Source organism: Calypte anna, chromosome Z, assembly GCF_003957555.1.
Source record: "Calypte anna isolate BGI_N300 chromosome Z, bCalAnn1_v1.p, whole genome shotgun sequence".
NCBI lineage: Eukaryota > Metazoa > Chordata > Aves > Apodiformes > Trochilidae > Calypte > Calypte anna.
In genome coordinates this window covers 52,828,288-52,850,008 of record NC_044274.1, presented here as the reverse complement: position 1 = coordinate 52,850,008, position 21,721 = coordinate 52,828,288, and the positions used below count along the sequence as shown (strand labels likewise).

The 21,721-nt window shown below is 38.8% G+C and overlaps 1 protein-coding gene across 13 annotated transcripts in view; it reads left to right on the top strand.

The window, feature by feature from the left end:
* The window catches only part of ERBIN (erbb2 interacting protein), a 117,010-nt gene that overhangs the window by 54,011 nt on the left and 41,278 nt on the right, over positions 1-21,721 (top strand). For all 13 annotated transcript variants that reach the window (XM_030467997.1, XM_030467998.1, XM_030468001.1 and 10 more), the window contains 3 exons: positions 11,418-11,496; positions 12,291-12,380; positions 21,410-21,466. In XM_030467997.1, coding sequence (XP_030323857.1) covers positions 11,418-11,496; positions 12,291-12,380; positions 21,410-21,466 — 226 coding nt within the window. The remainder of the gene's footprint in view (positions 1-11,417; positions 11,497-12,290; positions 12,381-21,409; positions 21,467-21,721) is intronic.

Sequence of the window (21,721 nt, the reverse complement as noted above, 5' to 3'; positions counted from 1 at the left end):
TGATTTGGCAAACCAACTGTAGTACAAAGTGTGCCAGAAGTTGGGGAGCTGGTGAATGGAATTCAGGCAAGTGTGTAGTGCTGTGTTGCCCATCTGTTATTTTTAGGAATATGATCTTTCAAGGAATTGAGAATTATTCATAGTCAGTAGGAAAACAGATCTAGGTTTTATTTTCCAAAGGGAGAAGTAAGTAAAGGATACAGAAATAACTCATTTTAAATTTACTATTTCACAGCTTGTGGTGGAGAGGATAGAGGTGGGCAGACAGCCGCAACAATTTTATAACATTCATGACAGTGAAATTAAAGATAATAGGTCTGCTAATGACTCTTGAGTCTGTAGATTTACTGTAATGTATCATCACTTGGAGGTCATAAATTTGTCTTAAGGCAGTTACTCTATTTAAACTTACCAATTCAAGTGTTTATAGTATTTTTTCTGAAATATAGTGTCTGTTTTATTAAAGATACTGAACAGGATCTGTCTCTGCAGAATAAAATTACCTATGTAAGACAATACAAAGAGAAAGGTGCAGTTAAGGTCTTGAATGTGAAATTTGAGTATAAATATATATATATATGTATGTATGAAATTCTGAAAAGAGCTTATTACAAACATCTTCCTAGACTCAGTAAGATGGAAAAGACATTGCATAAGTAAATATGGGGGGTTTAGATGTAGATTTGCATGTAAAGGCAGAGCATACCTTGATTTATGTAAAGGGATGTGCTTTGAGTGGCAGTCATCAACGAAAAGTGACTGGACAGACAACACTGAATTTGCAGCCCAGGGTGGTGGGTGTTCTGTGGGGATGGGGAGGTGGAGGCAGCAAAGCTGCTTTGCATGTTTATGTTACACTGTAGTTTCAGTTTACTCTGCAAACTCAACAACATTCCTACCATGAATTAGAGAAAGTTGAAAAACAACCTGGATCTTGGTAATTGTGTAGAACAGCATTACGATCAAAACTGATGCCCACAACCTTCTTAGTGTTCCACATTTTACCCTGTTATGGCATGTTTAGTTTTGTGTAAATTAGTCTGTCAGGCATGTCTTCAAGAAACAGCATTATTGGCTATAACTTTTTGTTTTTTTCCAGGGAACAGACTACTCACATTCCCCCTCTCCTGTATTGATAAGGAACACAAAAAGAGCAGGCCTAGAGATGCTTTACTCTAAGTATTGAAGTTCTTCTAAATCAGTTGAGGAAAAATACCTGAAAGACTCTAGCAGGCTTGCTGGAATATCCTATACTATATACATGTGTATAAAAGGAATAAAAATCCAAAACACATGAAGCCCTCACTAAGCTATTGTCTTGTTTTCTCTGCCTGCATCAGCTCTGACAATTTAGCAGACAAGTTGTTGTTGGAGAAAGTGATGAGGAGGCATTATCTATTTAACCAGATCAGGAGGGTACTGTGGAGTATAACATAGGATTCATTACTGTCTGAACTTCATAGAATTGGTATTGGGTTTTAGCCTAAAAACTTAAAATTCTTAATTTCAGGAGTAGTCTCAAAACAAACATTTTCAAAGTATGAACTTGACTCAGACTTGTAATGGTTTCAAAGCTACAAAAAAGCAGTTAACAACTTAAGGCTGCTCTTGTTTACACATGAGCATTTCTATTCTGCTGAAAAGCCTTTCGTCTTAATTGTGATATTATATTACTATATAAGTGTATGTAGTTAATCAGACACTTTCATGAGCACCAAATACATTGCCAATACTGTATTTTAGTGTAAATCTAACTATATTGAAATAGTTATCATTGCTAATGAGAGTACATATTTTTAAAAAACTCATTAGAAAAGCCTTAAAATCTCCCCATGGAAGTATTTCCTGGTTTGTTTTTCTGTTTTCTGTATTTTTTTCAAGTGAAAACACTGCTTAACTTGTCACATCTGTAGCTTGACTGACATTTTTGCATTAATCATTACATGTGCTATACAAATGTTATATATTTTATATAAATAACATTTTATACAAATGTTATGTATATTTATTATATATATATATATATATATATATATTTTTAGGACTCCTAACAGTCCTCCAAATAAAGATTCAACTTCCATTTTTCATTTTATAAACTTCAGAAAGAAGACCTCGGCATAATTACATGTTATAACTCTGCAACTGACCATCATTAAAGGGAAAACAAGGGGGGAAGGAAACTTTGACATTTTCAGGGTGTAGAATTGCAGAAAAGGACTTAGTAAAATGAAGATGGAGAAATAAATCTGGTTACTAAGCTATAAGTGCATACCTGTCAAACAAAGTCACTGCAGAGAAAAAACAGGAAATACAGTGAAGTTTGTTCACAGAATTTTGCAAATATTTTGAGAGACTTTTTGATTAGTAATTTCATTAACGAAAGCAGAAGTTTTTCTAGGAAGGGAACTTTTCTGTGTAAATGATCTGGAGACAATAGACTATGGATGGCTATATGAAAGTGTTAAAAGTGTAACAATAATAATTTTACTCTTTGAGAAGGGTAGGTTTCTTCCAAGCTTATGTAATTTTTGTCTCTGAGACAGAAAGCCAGGCTTCTGTAGTAGTCATATACAAGGAAAATCAAATTACAAAGACTTTCGCATTTCTGACACTCTTGAGAGTGCAAGAAGACCAACTCGTGACAAATAGCAGGTTTAAAAAACTCTGGGATATCTTTCTGCAGAACTAAACAAAATTATGTCTGCAATAGTTCCTCCTTTTTCTCGAAATGAATGATTTTTTTAGGACAGGTTTTCTCTAAATAAGGTAGCAGCTCTCAAGCTGTTTGGCCACAACTAGACAGCTGAGTAACATGCATGCAGGTACACTGAGACCAGCCTTGAGCTGAGATGAAAGTCCAGCTCTGAGCAGGAGGGTGCAGCTGCTGCCCTACAGCCTGGTCAGACGTCTTGAGTGGAAACCTGCGATCACACTTAATCTGAAACCAGCTGCAGCAAGGGATCCTTTAAGAATTTTTGAAAGGGGAATAAATGTTGAAAAGGAAGGATGGATGTATCAGCATTGTACAGTGAATTGATTGGGCTCCAACATACTGCTTACTATGAATAATGAAAAGCTCAGGAGGTATGCGGAAATTACAAATAAAAGCAAAATATATTAAAAAAGTACTTTAAGCTTTCATTTCAAAACGTCAGGTTTGTAAACATTTTTATATGTAATTTTTGGGAGACTTATGGCATGTATTCTTAAGCTCTGAAAATATTTTGCTTGCCATGTTTGATCTATTTTGGATGGAAGGACAGTTGTAGCAGGGGCCTGAGTGGAAGAACAAACAGAAGCTGCTCTTTTTATGGTGGAGCTGCTTTCAGGCCAGTCCTAGTAGCTGCTTGCCCGGCAATTTACACTAGTATGACTGGATTAGCTGAGGAGAGAATATGCATAATTAAGGTTGCTTTCATGTTCATGCAAACCAAGCCTCTGTGTTTCTCTCTCTGTCCTCTATACTTGTAAAGAGTGCAGAGTGGGGGAGGGTGCACAGCAGGCTGCAGTTTCACTTATTTTGCATCTGGAGGGCTTTTTGATGTGTCTGTTGCTTGAAGAGTGTTCTTTTTGTTAGTGTTGTGTTTGGGGGTTTTTTTGTTTTTTTTTTTCTCTCTCACTGTACATAAACATCAGAGATTTAGCTGTGAATCTCTTTCCTTTAGAGACCTCACCCATGTGGCTTCACATATTTGCTAGTGATTATCTCTGTACTTTTTTATGAATGGAACTAGGTTTTTTTGCAAGCATGTTTTAAATGCTTCTGTGTGAGAAAAGACACTACCATTGCTGTGCAGCAATAGCAGTTTCAAAAATTAAATTCTTGGTGTACTAGTTCTACTATTTGACTGTGATGAGAAAAGTTACTACTACCTGTCAAGAGTAAGAACAGAATGGGCTCCAACTGCAACAGGGTTGAAACAGCCCACTGGGATGTCAGCTGTGGGACCCATTGCAGTGAGGGACCCTGCCAGCAGCATATACGACTTTCACGATCCAGAATTGCCAGTGCTTCTGAGAAAAAAAAAAAAAATTACCTGCTGGAGAAGAAAGTCATCCCTATTTTCAATACTGCTCTGCAAGTTATGCTGACCCTGGTGATAGGAAGGGATTGTGCCGTGTAGGGAAGGATGTGAGTGTGACTCCAGATGGTGATTGGCACCCCAATTATGCTTAAAATTGCCTTAATCCAGTCTAAACAGGCTGACATTTGTGCACATTTGGTCTGAAGTGCTGTGCCAAAATAATCATTGCTCTCCAGGGAGCTAGAGCTCAGGCAAAACTCAGTGTATCAGCAGTGTTACGTGATTGAGAACTGAGGCTGATTATCTTCAGGTTTGTTGCCACTGAGCTGAAATCCCTTTATGACCTTATTGCTAGGCCCTTTGAGCATTTGCCACAGTTGGTCTGGAATCATGATTAAACACCACATTCTTGGTTTGGCTGGTTACCTGGTGGGTTTTTGCCAAGTAAGAGTTCTAAATGATTAATGCTTTCTGCTTTTGGTTTAGTCCAGACAAGAATTTAATTTCTCTACCTTATTGCCAAATTCTCCTTAACTACCTGCCAGTCATGTTGCCCTCTCCCCTCCTTTTCCCCTCAGAATCACAGAATGTTAGGGGTTGAAAGAGACCTCAAGAGATCATCAAGTTCAGCCCCCCTGCTTGTCGAGGCAAGACCCCCTAGTGTAGGTCACACAGGAGTACATCCACATGGGTCTTGAATGTCTCCAGACAAGGAGACTCCACAACCTGGGCAGCCTGTTGCAGTGTTCTGTCACCCTCACAGTGAAAAAGCTTTTTCTTATATTTATGCAGAACCTCCCATGGTCCATCTTGCACCCATTAACCCTGCTCCTGTCTTTGCACAGCACTGAGAAGAGCCTGAATCCATCCTTCTGACACTGGCTTTTTACATATTATAAACATTAATGAAGTCACCTCTCATTCTGTTCTTCTCCAGGCTAAAGTGACCCAGCTCCCTCAGCCTTTCCTCATCAGGGAGATGCTCCACTCCCTCAGTCATCTTTGTGGCTCTGTGCTGGACTCTCTCAAGCAGTTCCCTGTTCTTCTTGAACTGAGATCCCCAGAACTGGACACAATATTCCAGATGCAGCCTCACCAGGGCAGAGGAGATGGGGAGGAAAACCTCTCTTGACCTACTAACCACCCCCCTTCTGTTTCACCCCAGGATGCCATTGGCATTCTTGGCCAAAAGGTCACATTGCTAGTTCATGGTCATCCTTCTGTCCGCTAGGACCCCCACGTTCCTTTCCTCTTATGCTGCTCACTGATAGGTCCCAACCTATTCCAGTTCATGTGGTTGTTCTTTTCCAGATGTAAGACTATACTTGGCCTTATCCTATTTCATTAAATTTCTTCCTGCCCAACCCTTCAGCCTGTTGAGATCTCACTATATGGCAGCAGAGCCTTCTGGTGTGTCAGCCACTCTACCCAGCTTTGTGTCATCAGCAAACTTCCTGATGGTACACTCTATTCCCTCATCCAGGTCATCGATTATTATGTTCAATAAAATTGGTCCCACTACTGATCCTTCAGGGTCTCCACTAGATAGATAGATACAGCCTCCAACTCGACTCCATCCCATTGACTACAACCCTCTGGCTTCTGTCCTTCAACTAGCTCCTGATCCATCTCTCACTACCTGATCATCCAGGCCGTATTTCTTCAGTTTAGCTCCAAGAATGCTGTGGGAGGTGGTGTCAAATTCTTTACTGAAATCTGATAGATGACATCCACTGCACTACCATCTTTCATTTACCTGATTATCTCTTCATAAAAGGCTATCAGGTTGGATAAACATGACTTCCCTGTGATAAAACTGTGTTGAATGCTCCTAGTGACCCCTCCTGTCCTTGATATACCTAGAGAGGAGCACTGAATTGTTCCGTCACCTCTCCAGGGATAGAGGTGAGGCTGTCTGCTCTGTACTTTTCAGGGTCCTCCTTCTTACCCTTTTTAAGACTGGAGTGACATTTGCTTTCCTCCAGTCCTCAGGCACCTCTCCTGTTCCCAATAACTAACCAAAGATGATGGAGAGCAGCCTAGCAATGACATCTGCCAATTCCCTCAGCACCTGTGGGTGCATCCCATCAGGACTCATGGATTTATGGATGTCCAGATTCCTTAATTGATCCCTAACCCAGCCCTCATCAACCAAGGCACACTCCTCCTTTTATTCCAACTTCCTCTGTGGCCTCAGGGATTCTGGACTCCTGTGGACAGTCTCTAGCTCTCATTCAGCAGTGAGCCTTTGTTAAGTTTTTTTTGTAGTGTATTTGAAAATGCCCTTTCTGTTGTGTCCTATCTCTCCCCCCTTCCTCCTGCCTTCATTTATTTATTTCTTTATAAGGTTTAGTTTTGGTAGAAACAAATCAGTGAGTTTAAAAATGCCTGAAATTTGGGAAAACTGGTGAGAAAGGAATAGACAAGTAAACACAAAAAGGTATTATGTAAATCTCACTTTGGAAAGCTACACTACCAGAAGAACTTTGCTTTCAGTTCAGTTTAGATCTGGTTGTTAGAATTAAAGATTGCCAGCAGATGGTATTTTCTCCTGGTGTGCTCTACAAATGGTCATATTCCACAAGTGGCATGGCTTGTATTTTTCTGGAAAACAGTAAGTGTGATCTGTAAATCAGCTACAGCAATGAAATGGGTTGAGGGATGATAGTTGTTGTCACGTATAGAAGGAAACAGCAGGATGAATAACATGTTCATATGATGCTTTTCAAGGAAAGTGGGATAAGGCTCCAACAAACTGCATAACCCTCAAATAATCTGTTGCACTGTCTTCTACAATTCTGGAGCATTGGTGTACTAAGAAAGCAGTAAAAAACCTGGAAAAAAAAGGGATTTAGAAAGGAATGAGGATCTCAATTTGAAGAGCTCATTTCATTCAGATGTTCATGGAGGATGGTGGTAGAGGGTATCAAATGAATTAATTAACACAGTATTACAAAAGAAAAGATGTGGTCATGGAGACTCTTGAGATTTCCTGAGCTTCCTTAGCAAGGAAGAATATTCAGGGCATTAAGGATAGGTGGAAAGCAGAGAAACAAGTAACAGATCCTCTCTTTACAGCCCTTTGTCTTTCTTTTCTAGCTTTTTACACTCTATCTTCTTAATTACTCTTTTTTCTTGCCTGCTCTTTGAATTTGCAAACTTGTTGAGAGAACTGAAAGAATACTGATGCAACAGCAGCTGCACAGGAGGAATATAGCTGAGGAGCAGTGAGTGGCTGAAGATTGTTAAATAGCCAGCCTGTAAATGCTACTTCCTATGAAATGGTAGAGAGGCGCAGTCCCCAATTTACTTTTCTTCTGTCTTCTGAATGGGTACTACAAACATTAGGTATATTTCTTGCTGCTGTTGCCAATTTTCTGCTCTTTTGAATGGTGACTTCCATTTATCCATACTGAAGTTTTGAGTGAGATTGTTGGAGATTGTGTGTTCCATAACAATCCTGCTTTAAGAAGAAAAACTTTGTTCATGGGTTTTTTCATTGTGAGCTTTCTCTTATCAGTTGAATTTCTGTTGTTACTTTGTTAAAACAGTTGCAGCCTTTTCCCCAGGGCATAGTCAGAACAGGAGGCTACTGTAGAGTCCTCTGGTTATGTACAAAAGCATGCTGATTTAAGATGTCTGTATTTGGATAGCTAATATTTTATTTGGCTATTCTTGTGAGTGTAAGTTTACGTTGACTCCACTCCAGCAGATGCGCTGCATGTTTTGTTTTCTAGGTAGTTATAATAGAATCATGGAATAGGTCAGGCTGGAAAAGACCTTCAAATTTATCAAGTCCAACTTTGTCCTAACCCTATTGCCCTATTTATGATGACCTATCACTAACCCATATCCCCAAACACCACATCCAGATGATTTTTAAACACATTCAGGGATGGAGACAACCACCTCCCTGGGGAGTCTGTTCCAGTGCATAACAACACTTTCTGTAAAGAAGTTTCTCCTGATATCCAACCTAAATAAATCTCCCCTGATGGCACTTGAAGCCATTTCCCCTTGTCCTGTCATCTGTCACCAGTGAGAAGAGACCAACCCCACGCTCACCAACTTTCAGGTGTTTGTGAAGAGTGATAAGGTCTCCTCTCAGCCCCCATTTCCGCAGACTAAACAGCCCCAACACCCTCAGTTACTCCTCATAAGGGATGTTTTCCAAACCCTTCACCAGGTTTGTTGCCCTTCTTCAGACTTGCTCCAACACCTCTACGTCCTTTTGGTATTGAGGTTCCCAAAAGTGAACACAGTACCCAAGGTGGGAACTCACCAGTGCTGAGTACAGGGACAGGATCACTTCCCTTCTCCTGCTGGTCACACAGTTTCTGATACGGGCCAGGATGCCATTGGCCTTCTTGGCCACCTGGGCACACTGCTGGCTCATATTCAGCCGCCTGCCAGCCAATACACCAAGGTCCTTTTCTGCCAGGCAGCTTTCCAGCCACCCTTCTCTAAGCCTGTAGTGTTGCCTGGAGTGGTTGTGACCAAAATGCAGGATCCTGAATTAAGATAGATTTGAGTCTTCTGTTCTTCAATGCATTCTCAACATAGGCAAAGGAAGCTAATGTTGATATTAAAAACATGAGGTTCAACACTTTAGACCAGTGCAATCTTTCATCCAAGGACGAAGCCAAGTAGTGTGACTGTCCGTCAGAAAAACTTAAGGTTAGAGAATCTTTAAGTGTGATTCAAACAGTAAAACTAATGGCACAAAGTCTGAGATAGGACTCTGCCTCCAAGGAGGAGCTTAGCAGTGGTTTACTCTGGTTAAAGAAGACAGAAGCAGGTAAAGTTGATCTTCAGCATCATATCATCGTATCATCATCAATAAAGAGATCTTGATGTACCCCACAGAGTTATTAAAGTCCATGAACACTGTTAGGATTGTGCAACAATTCACATAACAAGTCTATGACCCCCAAAATTCCATGCTCTTATCAGTTCAGCTGATAGAGTAAAAATTAGGTACTCTCACCCAGTGTTAGATTCCCTTGGGGTTCATTGTACTTCTTAATCTACCATCATCACACGCCAAGTATGTCCAGGCCCCACAATATGGGTTTGCTTTTGCCTGAAGCAGGAAAAACCCAAACCATTTTCCCCATCAAGTTCCTTTCATGCACCACAGGCACTTTATCCCCATCTACTGTATGTAGAAGGTCTGACTGAGCAGGACCAGCTCGATCGGCGGAACTCCTGATGTTAACTAACCAGCTGGCTTGTGCCAAGTGCTTGTCCCAGTTTTTAAAGGTTTCACCACCCATTGCCTTCAGGGTAGTTTTTAACATTCCATTGTACTGTTCAATTTTCCCTGAGGCTCGTGCATAATAGGGAATATGCTATACCCACTCAATACCATGTTCTTTGGCCCAGCTGCTTATAAGACTGTTTTTGAAATTCATCCTATTGTCTGACTCAGTTCTTTCTGGCATACTATGTGGCCACAAAATTTGCTTCTGAAGGCCCAGGATGGTGTTCCATGACTTGAAGCACAGGACATGTTTCCAGGCATTCAGTACTAGCTTCCACCATTTTAAACACATATCACTTAGATTGGCAGGTTTGGAGGAGTGTGATATAGTCAATTTGCCAGACATCTCCATACCCATATATCGCCCCCCATATCAGCCGTATATCTTCCCCCATACCACAAAAGTTTCAACCATTAAGCTTGTTTGATTGCAGCACATGTTTCACAGTTATGGATAACCTGCATAATAACGTCCAAGGTTAAATCCACCCCTCAGTCATAAATCCATTGGTATGTTCCATCCCTTCCTTGATGACCTGAAGTGTCATGGGCCCACCTAGTTAAAAATAATTCACTCTTATATTGCCAATCCAAATCTATTTGGAACACTTGAGCAGCCTCATGTGCTTGTTGGTTGTTTTGATGATCCTTAGTAACTTAGAGGTATGTGGGCATCTACATTACATACTTTTACATTGAGTTTCCTAACCAAGCACCAATGTCTTGTCACAATTTGGCAGATAGATTTACCTTTATGCTGCCAGTTGTTTTTCTTCCACTTTTTTAACCACACCCAGCGTTTTTTTAACCACACCCAAGTCCCACTTGTAAATCTGAATGAGAAGAGGCATTACCCTTGTCTTTCTGTGGCACTCAGTGCCATGGACTAGCAACCGCTACGGTGGTTCAAGGGTTGGACTCGATGATCTCTGAGGTCCCTTCCAACCCGGCCAATTCTATGATTCTATGATTCTGTCTGCAACTGGACTGCAAGAGAGTTAATGTGGCTTGGAACAGCATGTTTCTCACTATTACTAGCCTAAAAATGAGCATCCACAGAATACAATTCCTTCTTAGTTGTCTTGTTCCCTGATAAAGCACTCCAAAAGCAGACACAATGGCATGCATTAAATGAAATGCAAACAGCTAAGAAAATACCTGTTGTTCTAAACTAGCTTTATTCCACTAGCATATGGGTTTTTCTTGAAAAAATACTCCTAATTCAAGTGGAAGGATTGCAGTGTGAACTATTTCTATACTTAAGACAAGTTTATTTAATATAAAAACACCTATCCCAGTCTGTAAGAACAATGTAGGGATAAACTGCAAAAGCACCTGCAGTTGTTGTAACCATGGTTTAATTTTTTTGTGGTATACTAAAAACTGTGGTGAAACTCTTTGGCATTAGAATGATTTGCTACTGATTTCCCACTGATGTAGTAGAGACCTGCCTTCTGCTGTCAAGGCCTACTTTGTCAATTTCTGACAAATTTAATTTGGCAAATACATGGGTTTCAACACTGGAGTTTCTGGAGAGAACCTTAGAAGCAAAGGAGGTTCTTACTGGTTTTATTTTTAGACATAAGAGTTTCTGCAGCATTTTTGTCCTTTACTACAAGTAATATGAAGCTAAGAGCAGGCATATGGCACATTTTGAGATATCTCTTCAGAATCCTGAATGCTGTAAGCACACTTAATATTAGAGGCCTTACTGTTTCGCCTGGATGCCATACAAGCCATGCATTTACCAAACTGATCCTGTTGGAAACTTGGTTCTACCATGTGTGTGCCTGATCTTAAGTACATTACAAAGTACAAGTACTTTTATTATTTAGTAATAAGCAGTAGTAATTATTAGCGTATTATATTTCATTAATACTGCTTGGTGATCTGTCTGCTAAGCTGCAGTCTTAAATGTTTTAAGAATAGAATAGTTAAATATTTGATATTGCATAAGAGCCTTTCATGAATGAAAACTATTTCTAAAATGCAATGTCAGAGAACCAGTCCACTGATTGCTAAATGAAATAATGTTTTATTGGCTAACAGTTTTATGTGCATCATTTGCATGCCTGTGATGGAGTTTAATAATTTGAAAATATTTCCCTGCCTCTCCCCGTATCTTACAGGCATACAGGAGTTTCCAGAAAATATAAAAAACTGTAAAGTCCTGACTGTTGTTGAGGCCAGCGTAAATCCAATTTCAAAGTAAGTTTTTTTAATGTTTTTTATCTTTTGCAAACTCTGCTGTGTCTCAGACTTGCTCCAGATATGTGCCGGTCATTGGAGGCAGAAGCAGAGTTACCTGGGAAGTATTTTCATTAACTTTATTTCACTGTGATAGAGTATATTTTGCACAATGTAATATAGCACGTGAACAGTCCTGCATTGTATTGGGTGGCTTTCTCACCTTTTTAAAGTATACCACTTTTCTGTTAATATAGTGAGAATTATAGAATGAGTTTTCTGTCTTCTCCTTTATATTCTTCTTTTTAATAAATATAATAATAGCAATAATGATCATAATAATATACTCTAAACCTCATACCTCTGTTTTTCAAATTTAGCTTATATGTATAGATTTCCCTGCCACTTTTGATAATAAAAGAATTCATATACCAGAAGTAGCACTGCCAGAATTACAGACTTTGTACTATGTAGTTCTTCTGGATAAAAAAGGTGTTGCATAGGTTTTATCTTATTATCTCTAATGAATGTTCCATCCATATTTAGCAGTCAAGAAGTCACAAATACATAGCAGGACTACATTTGTGGTTTGCAGTTTTTATTGTATGTGAATAGTCTCAATACTTTAAAATAATTTTGAAACTAATCTTACAGAGAGAAAATACGTAGTCTTAATTTTGCAGGAATTCTGGTATCTCCTTAATTGTAATGCTTCCAATATGTAGGACCTCAGTTCTATATTATTTAAGATAATATGACTTTATGCCACAAATGTAATTAGGAGAAAGGCACTACATGATTTTATTTTTATGCAGGCTTCCAGATGGATTTTCCCAACTGTTAAACCTAACACAGCTGTACCTGAATGATGCTTTTCTTGAGTTTTTGCCAGCCAATTTTGGCAGGTAAGTTGAATTTGAAATTAATATCTACCTTTGGTGCTATTTCTCATGCAAAGTATGATCTGGAGGTGAGGAGTAAGTGTCCATTACCAGTCCATTTATGCTGCATGCTAGCTATAGAAAAAAAAAAGCTAAATATTTATTACCATTTTTAATAGAGCTTTTGAAGTACAGACAGAATGCTTGTAAAGAGCCAAAAAAAGAAAACTCACTTACATACTTGCTACTTTTACAGTGTAAGTCTGGTAAGTATGGGAGACTAGTATTTCTGAAATACGGGTTGTTTATCATTTAGTAATTGGAGTGAAGCAAATACTGACATAATTCTACTTATCCTCTCCTGGATGCATAGATTCCTTCATGTGAATCTGTAATTCTCAAGTACCCTGCCAGGAATCTTTCTGAGGACTTAACATATTTACAGTGTGCTGACTAAGCAGATTTTTTCCATGCAATGCATACAAGATAAATACCCAATCCCTGCCTCTTTAAAATGGATTAAATTGTGGAAGCAGAAGTGAAAGGATAATATTGTTAAAAGGAAGACTCTTGGATGAGCATAGTTCATCCTGTGCTCCTTAGCATGCTGATTTAGACATTTCTGTTTTTTTCCCCTCCATATCTTCACTCTTATACTCTCTTTTCCTAGTGTGTCCCCTGGCCCATGCCATGGCCAGCAATCCTCTCTTACATGAAATATGACTGTTAGTTCACCAGGCATGTTACTGTGTGGAAGCAATTAATAGACTTAATAGAGTTATAGTTGAGTCAGCATAGTTTACAGATATTAGAAATGTGCCCAAATCCAGCACTGCAGAAGTCTGCCAGGTAGGAGATGTGGAATGAAAGATGGGCACAGGTGCAGTTCATTAGTGACCATTAGCTTATTACTCATCTGTGTTTGGAGTTGTTGGTCTGTTCTTCTCTGTCCAGTTAGTATTCATTCCCTGATAAATGATTAAAAAGCACCAGATCAGTTACAGACTCAGCTAACAAAGAAGCTGCTTATGATGCAGGAGCATTAGTTATGCCTGTTCCTGGTACATTTATTTTGCAGTTCCAAAGCATTTATAAAGGCTGAAGAAAATATATATGGAAGATGCATTGTCTTCACTTGTTGGCATTTTAATGATTGCTTATTCTTATGGTCCATTTTTTGACATTCCAACCAAGTGGCAAGGTTTTCTGAGTAAAAACAGGCACTATAGATGAAATTTGAGGACTCCATTTTGACACATTTAGTCTTAAAGGTATTTTAGCTCTACGTGTAGTTTAAAAAACCTCATTATAATTTTTTCTTCATCGCTGTCCATTTCTATAGTGATTAATGGTCAGGAAAATTGTGAAGTCATTAATTACTAAACAGCTTAAGAATTAATTAGCTGCTGAAGGCAACTTGAAAGCGAATTCTCTAGTGTAGTGTTTCTCTTAATAACTATGAAGAATTCAGCCTTGGTTTTAAAAATGTAAGTACAGACTTGCAGCATCCTAGCTTGTAGCTAGGACAATGAAACTGAAATTAAGACTTTCCTCATCAGCTTTTTTAAAATTAATTCCAAGTATTGATATAAGTCCACTTGCTAAACATGGTATTGCACGGAATAGACACTATTCTACAGAAGGATATTTAGGTCAAATAAGCTAGAAAACAATGAATTTGCAAAATTCCAAAAAAATTTCCAAGTAGGGTTCAGACCCCTGTGCTTCAGTACTTTTTTTTCTGAAAGTAACCGACTGCTCTGCCACTCCACAACCTTACAACTAGGTGTAAGTATGTCTAGTGGTGCAAAATAGGATTTTTTATTTAATTAAACAAAAGCAGCTTTGCTAGAAGTTTTTGCAATATTTGTTGTTAGTTGTTCCCATAAAAGGCAAGCCTTCAACTTCTTCCACTTAGTGAATTAATTGTTTTGTATATGACCTTACAGCTATTACTTTTCATTACATGGGAACACATGAAATAACTGAATTCTGTTGCCTGCTCTTACTGGCGACTATATGTAAAAAAATTAAGCTATTCTTAAAAATTAAGCTATTGGTACAGTAAAGCTAGCAAATGTTTTTATGCTCCATGTGTCAATGTGCTTAGTTCAAACAGTAAGGGTTAGAAACCTGGTTTCCCAGATCAGTTTCTCTCTGACTGTTTGTATTAATTTGTTCCACAGTTTAATTACTGTCATCTTTCCGGCGTGTTGTGCCTGATTCTCTCACCTACTGTTTTTATAGTGTTATCATAACCCCCCTCCAGTTTGTCAGGCTAAACAAAATTCTGTTTCTTCCTGGTATGGCAGCTTTCCACTTGTGGCTGGTTATATTAATACATCTTGAAACAAGTTTCTGTATGAATTAATCACCTTTTTGATAGAGGATGATAATATATGTGGCTATATTTAGAATTCAGATTAAGATCTCTTCATGGATTGTACAGTGTCATGATTATCATCTTGTTTCACTTGGAAACGTCTGTGGTTTTACTCTAGTGTTCCACTAGCCCTTTTTCAGCTGCCTAGTGTTATTTCCCACATGATCAGCTAATGCACTGGACAACTCAGAAATACTTGATGACTCTACAAGGAAATCATGAGTACTTGGTCCTATGGTATTTTCTCCATTTTCTATTTTTTTTTCAGTCCTTACAGTTGTGCAGGTTTTTTTTCCCTACAGTGCCCTAATAATACAGAGTATTGTCTGTGACTGCCCTTAATGTCATCAGCTAACTTAAACATTTTTTCTGTCCTTTGAAAGTGCTGCTAAAAAATACTGAACAGGTTAGTCCCAAAATAGGCCTTCGATTTGTGAGTAACAAAATAAGCCTGATGCTTATTGTTGCCTCGAATATTTTGTGGTAAAACTTTGCATACCATTGAGGCCTTGACGATCTGACTTTTATCCCCTGTATTTATGAGCATTACATACTTGCTGTCCTTCAGTGATGTGGTGGCATGTCTTGTTAGTCTCATTAAAAATCATCAGACTTTTGATTGAATGTGCCATTTTCTTTGCAATTCTGATATGATAACATGAATTTTTCCTTCACTCCCAAATTCTAATTTGAATGCATTAATACAGGGAGCGCTCTAAGTCTAAGCCTTTATTCCAGTGCTCAGAAATCTAAGAAATATTTATGCTTGCTGAAGAAAACCTTATGTGATATATCTAAATACAACATGTATATTTATATTTAATTGTACAAATATATATGCAGAGCATTCTAAACTTGAAGCTCAGTGTGTGCTCATTTTCAGACAGTAACTTAAATGAGAGTTTATTTACTGATGGTTGTTTAGGATAAGCAAAAAGTCTATCTTCAGTGTCACTCTAAAATGACTGAGAAAGTTGTTTGTAAGTAAGTATTGCTTCTAGAAATTTTTATTGTAATGTTGCTCTAATTTTACTATTAATCATCTTTCTCACCGGTTTGCCAGTAGAACTTGCAATAGCAGATAGTTCTAGTCGTATCTACTTTTTACACAAATGTACAGTGATAATAAAAATTGAGTTACATACAATTTTTCTGAAACTTCTGTGAATGCAATCTGCTATAGGATACACACATTTTGGTCCTTTAGCCTTAGTATTTTGGTAGAATTTTAAAAAATTAATTGTCCATAAAAAAAAAACTGCAAAGAAGGTGAAAAATGAAGAGCATCTCTTCCTGAAATATTTTTACCTTCTGAAGAAATGACTGCTGTTGATCAGCAAGTTCCTTAATTTACCTCCTTTATGTTTATTTTACTTTTTTTTGCAGATTGTATATATTAAAGAAATCATAATAAGTCATGTTAAAGAAATCGTGTTAGGGAGAATACCTGGCAAAGTGTTAATGTAGAAATTTTGTTTTGTTAAAAAGCTGAGCTACATTTTAACAGCAAGCTAAGTTGATTACCTTAAAAAATAATACTGTAACAATACTTTTGTTGAGACTGTTAGACCAAGTATACCAGAAGTTGAAAAATACACTGTTGCAGCTTTTTGTTCATGTAGTGTGTAAGTATTTCTGTGGCTAGGGGTTTTTCAAGTTGAGAAGTGTATTTCCATATGAGTATGACAAATTCTTGTGATAGAGTGGCTCAGGAAATACATGTTCTGCCACTATGATTTTATTTTTCTTGTAGTACGGATGAGCTAGTTCTGTGTCTCTTATTTCTTTTCCAAATTAAACAACAATTTTTTGGTTCCATTACAGTAGTTCAGGTGCTTATCATGGGTGTAACTTAAACGTGAATTAACCCTTCATTAAAAGGTTGACAACAGCTTCAGTCTGGTGTTCTCATCAATCACTGCAAGAAAATTACTAATTTAGACCCATCCTTATCTGCCAGCCAGGAGAGGTTCAAAGTATTTTCCTAGTAGCCTCTGTGTAGCTCTACACATAAGAAATTTGAATGTTTTCTCTCTAATTTCTTATGAGTGAATTGAAAAAACATGAGGACATGAAATACGTTCACAACCTTTCTATCACCAAAGGCAGTCTTTAAGTTCACAGAATTTGTTGATTAGAAGTGTAGTACAGTCATTTTTGGCTAAGAGTGAAGGAAGTGTGGGGATTGTGGGGATGTGTGTGTGTATATATTTATATACACACACATATATAGTTCATCATATGATTGGAGATTTGCTTCTACTGCGTTCAGCTGAGAGATTTGACTGCATGCATGTGTTGTATTTTTCCTGACATCAAAGCAAAACATGAAGTGTAGCAGTGTTTTATTAGTTTTATTGGGTTCAGAAGCCCAATTCCAGTGACCATTCAAATGTGAGGGTGCTTAAACAAGTTCTGTTATGTTACAGATTGATTTTTTAGTATGGGGGTAGGGTAAGAAGACTAAGACAACCTTTCCAGTTACATCCTAGAATTGATGTGAGTTATTAATTGAAATAGTAAAATTTCAGGGGTACAAAGTCACATAAAAGAAAAGAAAAGACACACAGAACAAAACCAGAGCTTACATGACTATGGAACAGCAAGAATTATACAAAAACATGTCAAAGTTGGAGAAAACCACAACCCAACTAGTCAGTAGCCTTGAGGCAGGCCTGCAAAACAGATGAAAGGGACTGAATAGAGTACTCCTTACAGTTTATCTTGGTTATAGCTTTGAGCACTAAGTAGAAAACACTGAGTAATTGCTTTCACTGTATTAACATACCATTAGCTTATTAATGTACAAATAGCATACTAAAATACCCAACCCCAGGCTAGAGGGACCCTACTAAAAAAAAAAAACCCTACTCTTTGAGCATGGGTTTTTAAGCATTGCCACTTGAAATGGAAGCGAGGAACTAGTTAACCAATCATGTTATGTGACAGTATATAATCAGAGATAAAGTACTTTTACATGTTTCTGTCTGTATAAAAGTAGTTCTGTTTTGGGAAATGGTGATTTCTTTCTGGAATATGACCTTACTCCCTTTTCTACACAGAACTGGGTATTAATGCAAGTATCTTGACTCTGTATGTGGATCAACTTCTTGCACACCAGGTGAAGGACCCCACTTTTGGGATAACAGACTAACAGCAGTAATATTAACATGAGCTGGATTTTTATTAGGGTAATCTTTCAGTACTGTTAGAGTGTTGTTTTTTCTTTGAGAAGTTGGAGAGAGGAGGTTCCTGTCTAGCAGTTGCTACCAGATGGCAAGTAATGCTTGCATTGCTGGCCTGTGTTGACCTCTGCTGTGTTTCAAGGTGGAGGGCTGGACTAGATGATTTCCAGAGATCCCTTTCAACCCCTAACATTCTGTGAGTCTATGACTGTTACATTCTTAGGCTATTCTTAGGTGCAGCAGAGGTGCATCAAAAATGAGCAAAAATCTAGGGGAAAAATACTGTTTTCAGCTTTCTGTTTTTACTATAGATGGTTTTTACTACTTAATAAAAATTAAGGTTTTTATTTCTGTCATTTTAACATACTCTATTAACCGCCATCAGGAAAGATCTGTTCACTAGGCTCCTTTTTGAGTCAGGGAGCTTAATGCCCTGTTTAATGTTTTGGGGGCTGTTAGTGGGTCACATGTAGAAGTCTTGTCTTTACAATCCTGTGCATATTTAAACCAGACTCAGTTTCTGCATTTTATTGAACAACAATATTCTTGTCACAGCTGTCCTGGTGAAAAAATTCTACTGGGATGTACATTGCTTATATGTCAGGAGTTCTTTGAACTGCTGCAGACAGCTATGTACTGTTAAGGAAAGATAGATCATCAAATCAGGGTGGCAGAGTGGCTCTTTACATGAAAGAGCACCTGGAATGCATCAAGCTCTGCCTAGGAGAGAAGGGAGAATGTGTTGAGAGCTTATGGGTCACGCAAACACAAGTGACACTGTGGTGGATATTTATGACAGACCACCTAATTCAGAATGAGGAGGCTGATGAAGCCTTTTACAGACAGCTGAAAGTATCCTCATGATCACAGGCCCTGGTTCTGCTGGGTAATTTCCGTCACCCAGTTATTTGCTGGAAAAGCAACGCAGACAGGTACACACAGTCCAGGTGGTTCCTGCAGAGTGCTGATGACAGCTTTCTGGTGCAACCTACGAGGGGAGGTGGGCTGCTGAACCTGTTATTAACAAACAGAGAGGGTCGTGTTGGGGGCAACCTTGGCTGTAATGACCACAAAATGGTGGTGTTTACCACTTTGTGTGGAAGTAGAGAAATAAGATTACAACCCTTAACTTCAGAAATGCAAAGTTTAGGCTCTTCAGAAGTGGAATTCCACAGGCCAGGGCTCTGGAAAGTATGGATGCCTGTGAGTGTTGGGCAACTATCATATGCTATTTGCTCCAAGCTCAAGACTGGTGCATCCCTATGAGGAAGAATCAAGCAGAGGAGATAGAAGACCTGTGTGGATGAGTAAGGGTCTTCTGGAAAAAAATTTTAAAAAGAAGGAAATTTACAGAATGTGGAAAACAGGACTGGGCATTGGGGATTAATATAGGAACGTAGTCAGAGAATGCAGGGATGAAACAAGGAAAGCTGAGGCCCACGTGTAACAAAAGATGATGAGGAGTATCACGGACAATAACATTTTCTCTCAGTACATCAATTAAAAAAGAAATAATAGGGTAAATGTAGGCCCATGCCCTAGTGGCTGAAGACATAGGGAAGGCAGTTATTGAATGTTTTCTTTGCATCAGTCTTCTCTGCAAAAGCCTGCCTTCTTGAATCCTGGACCCCAGAAGTAAGAGATAAGATCTGGACAGAGGAAGATTTTCCAGTAGAGGAGGACCAGGTTAGAAATGACTTAGCCAAGCTGAATGTCCATAAATCCATGGGCCCTGATGGGATGCATCCACAAGTTCTGAGAGAGCTGGCAGATGTTATTGCTAAGGCACTCTCCATGATCTTTGAGAGAGAGAGAGGTGCCTGAGGACTTGAGGAGTGCTAATGTCACTCCAGTCTTCAAAAGTGGCAAGAAGGAGGACCCATGAACTACAGGCTGGTTAGTCTTACCTCTGTCCCTGGTAAGGTGTTGGACATAATAGTTTCTGGACATTATCACAAAACAAGAGAGAGCAAAGAATGACATTGGGAGAAGTCAGCATGGATTCATCCAAGGGAAATCATGCTTGGCCAACCTGATTGCCCTTTGTGATGTTGTCACTGGCTGCCTAGATGAGGGGAGAGCGGTGGATGTATCTACCTTGACCTCAGCAAGGCTTTTTATCTGTGTCTGCCATTAACATCCTCATTAGGAAACTCAAGAAGTGTGGGCTAGATGAGTGGACAGTGAGGGGGATTGAGAGCTCTGTGTGAGTCTGAGGGTCATCAGGAGCAGAGTTGAGTTGGAGGCCTGTAACCAGTGGTGAATCCCAGGGGTCAGTACACGGTCTGGTCTCGTTCAACATGTTCATCAATGAGCTGGGTGAGGGGACAGAGGGCATCCTCAGCAGGTTTGCTGGTGATAGAAGGCTAGGGGGGCTGGTTCTGGGTTGCCCAGTCCAGAAGAGTCAGGGAACTGCTGGAGAGAGTCCAGCAGAGGGCAACAGAGGTGACTGGAGGATTGGAGCATCTCCCTCATGAGGAAAGGCTGAGAGAGCTGGGACTCCTTAGCCTGAAGAAGAGGAGGCTGAGGGGTGTCTTGTTAATGTCTGTAAGTATCTGAGGGGTGGGTGCAAGGAAGATGGAGCTGGACTCTTCTCAGGAGTTCCCAGTGACTGAATGAGGCGCAACAGGCACAAGATGAAATGTAAGAAGTTCCATTTAAACAGAAGGAAAAACATTTTTACTGTGACAAGGCAGTGGAACAGGGAGGTTGTGGAATCCCCTTCTACAGAGACACTCACACCGCACCTGGATTCAGTCCTGTGTAATGTGCTGCAGGTGATCCTGCTTTATTGGGAGAATTGGACTAGATGATCTCTAGAGGTCCCTTCCAACTCTGATAGTTAAAATTATTATAACTTATCTTGACCCCAAGTAGTTCAGTTTGGGCTTTAGAGGTGGTTTATCTTGCAGCCAGGGATTTTGGGAAAAAAAGGCCAGACTGCCTTCTAACAGAAATATCAAAATGGTAAGGGATTAAGAAGCTGACTTGAAAGAGAATGTGGAAGGAAATTCAAGATGAATTTAAAGAGTTTTTCTACCCATGTGGAAGATCATAGGTATTCCTTTGATGATGCTTTTAATATTAAATGTTTTGATATATTGCCAGTATTCAGCATCTTAACTTGTGCGGTCTGTTCCTACCTTTCTTCTATTACTTCCTGTGTACTTCTGCACATGATGATAACATATGCCAATAATGAATCCAGTAAATGCTTTAAAATCTTTGAGATTAAAGAAAACAAGTATGTTTACACAGGTGCAGAGAAGCAGACAAGATCTAGTTTGTTTGCTGCTTTACCAAACCCATTAAATTAATTTAAAATAACATGTAGATTTTTACACAAAACATTTGTGTTTTCAGAAAAAGAAATATATCAGTCTTGTAGATCTTTCTTTGGAATTCAGCAATGTTAATAATTCAGAAATTGCTTTTGTTGTAAAATACTGTATGTTGTGATAATTTGTTATGCCTTTCTGTTACAGATTAACTAAACTCCAGATACTGGAACTTAGAGAAAACCAGTTAAAAATATTGCCAAAGTGAGTATGGATTACATATATTTAAACTACTTGAAAGGGTGTTTTTCTGTACGGTTAATAATAATAATAATAATGTAGTGCACATTGAAAAGTAAGTCCCAGCTTAAAATATGTAGCTGAGTAAATGGACAAAGTTGTCACAATGCATTTTCCCATCATACAGCTGAAATTGTCTCACTTTGTACTAACTTGTCTACCTTTTAAATATACATGTGAGCACCTCAGGATGATCATTTCGCGATGTCCAGTGCTCCT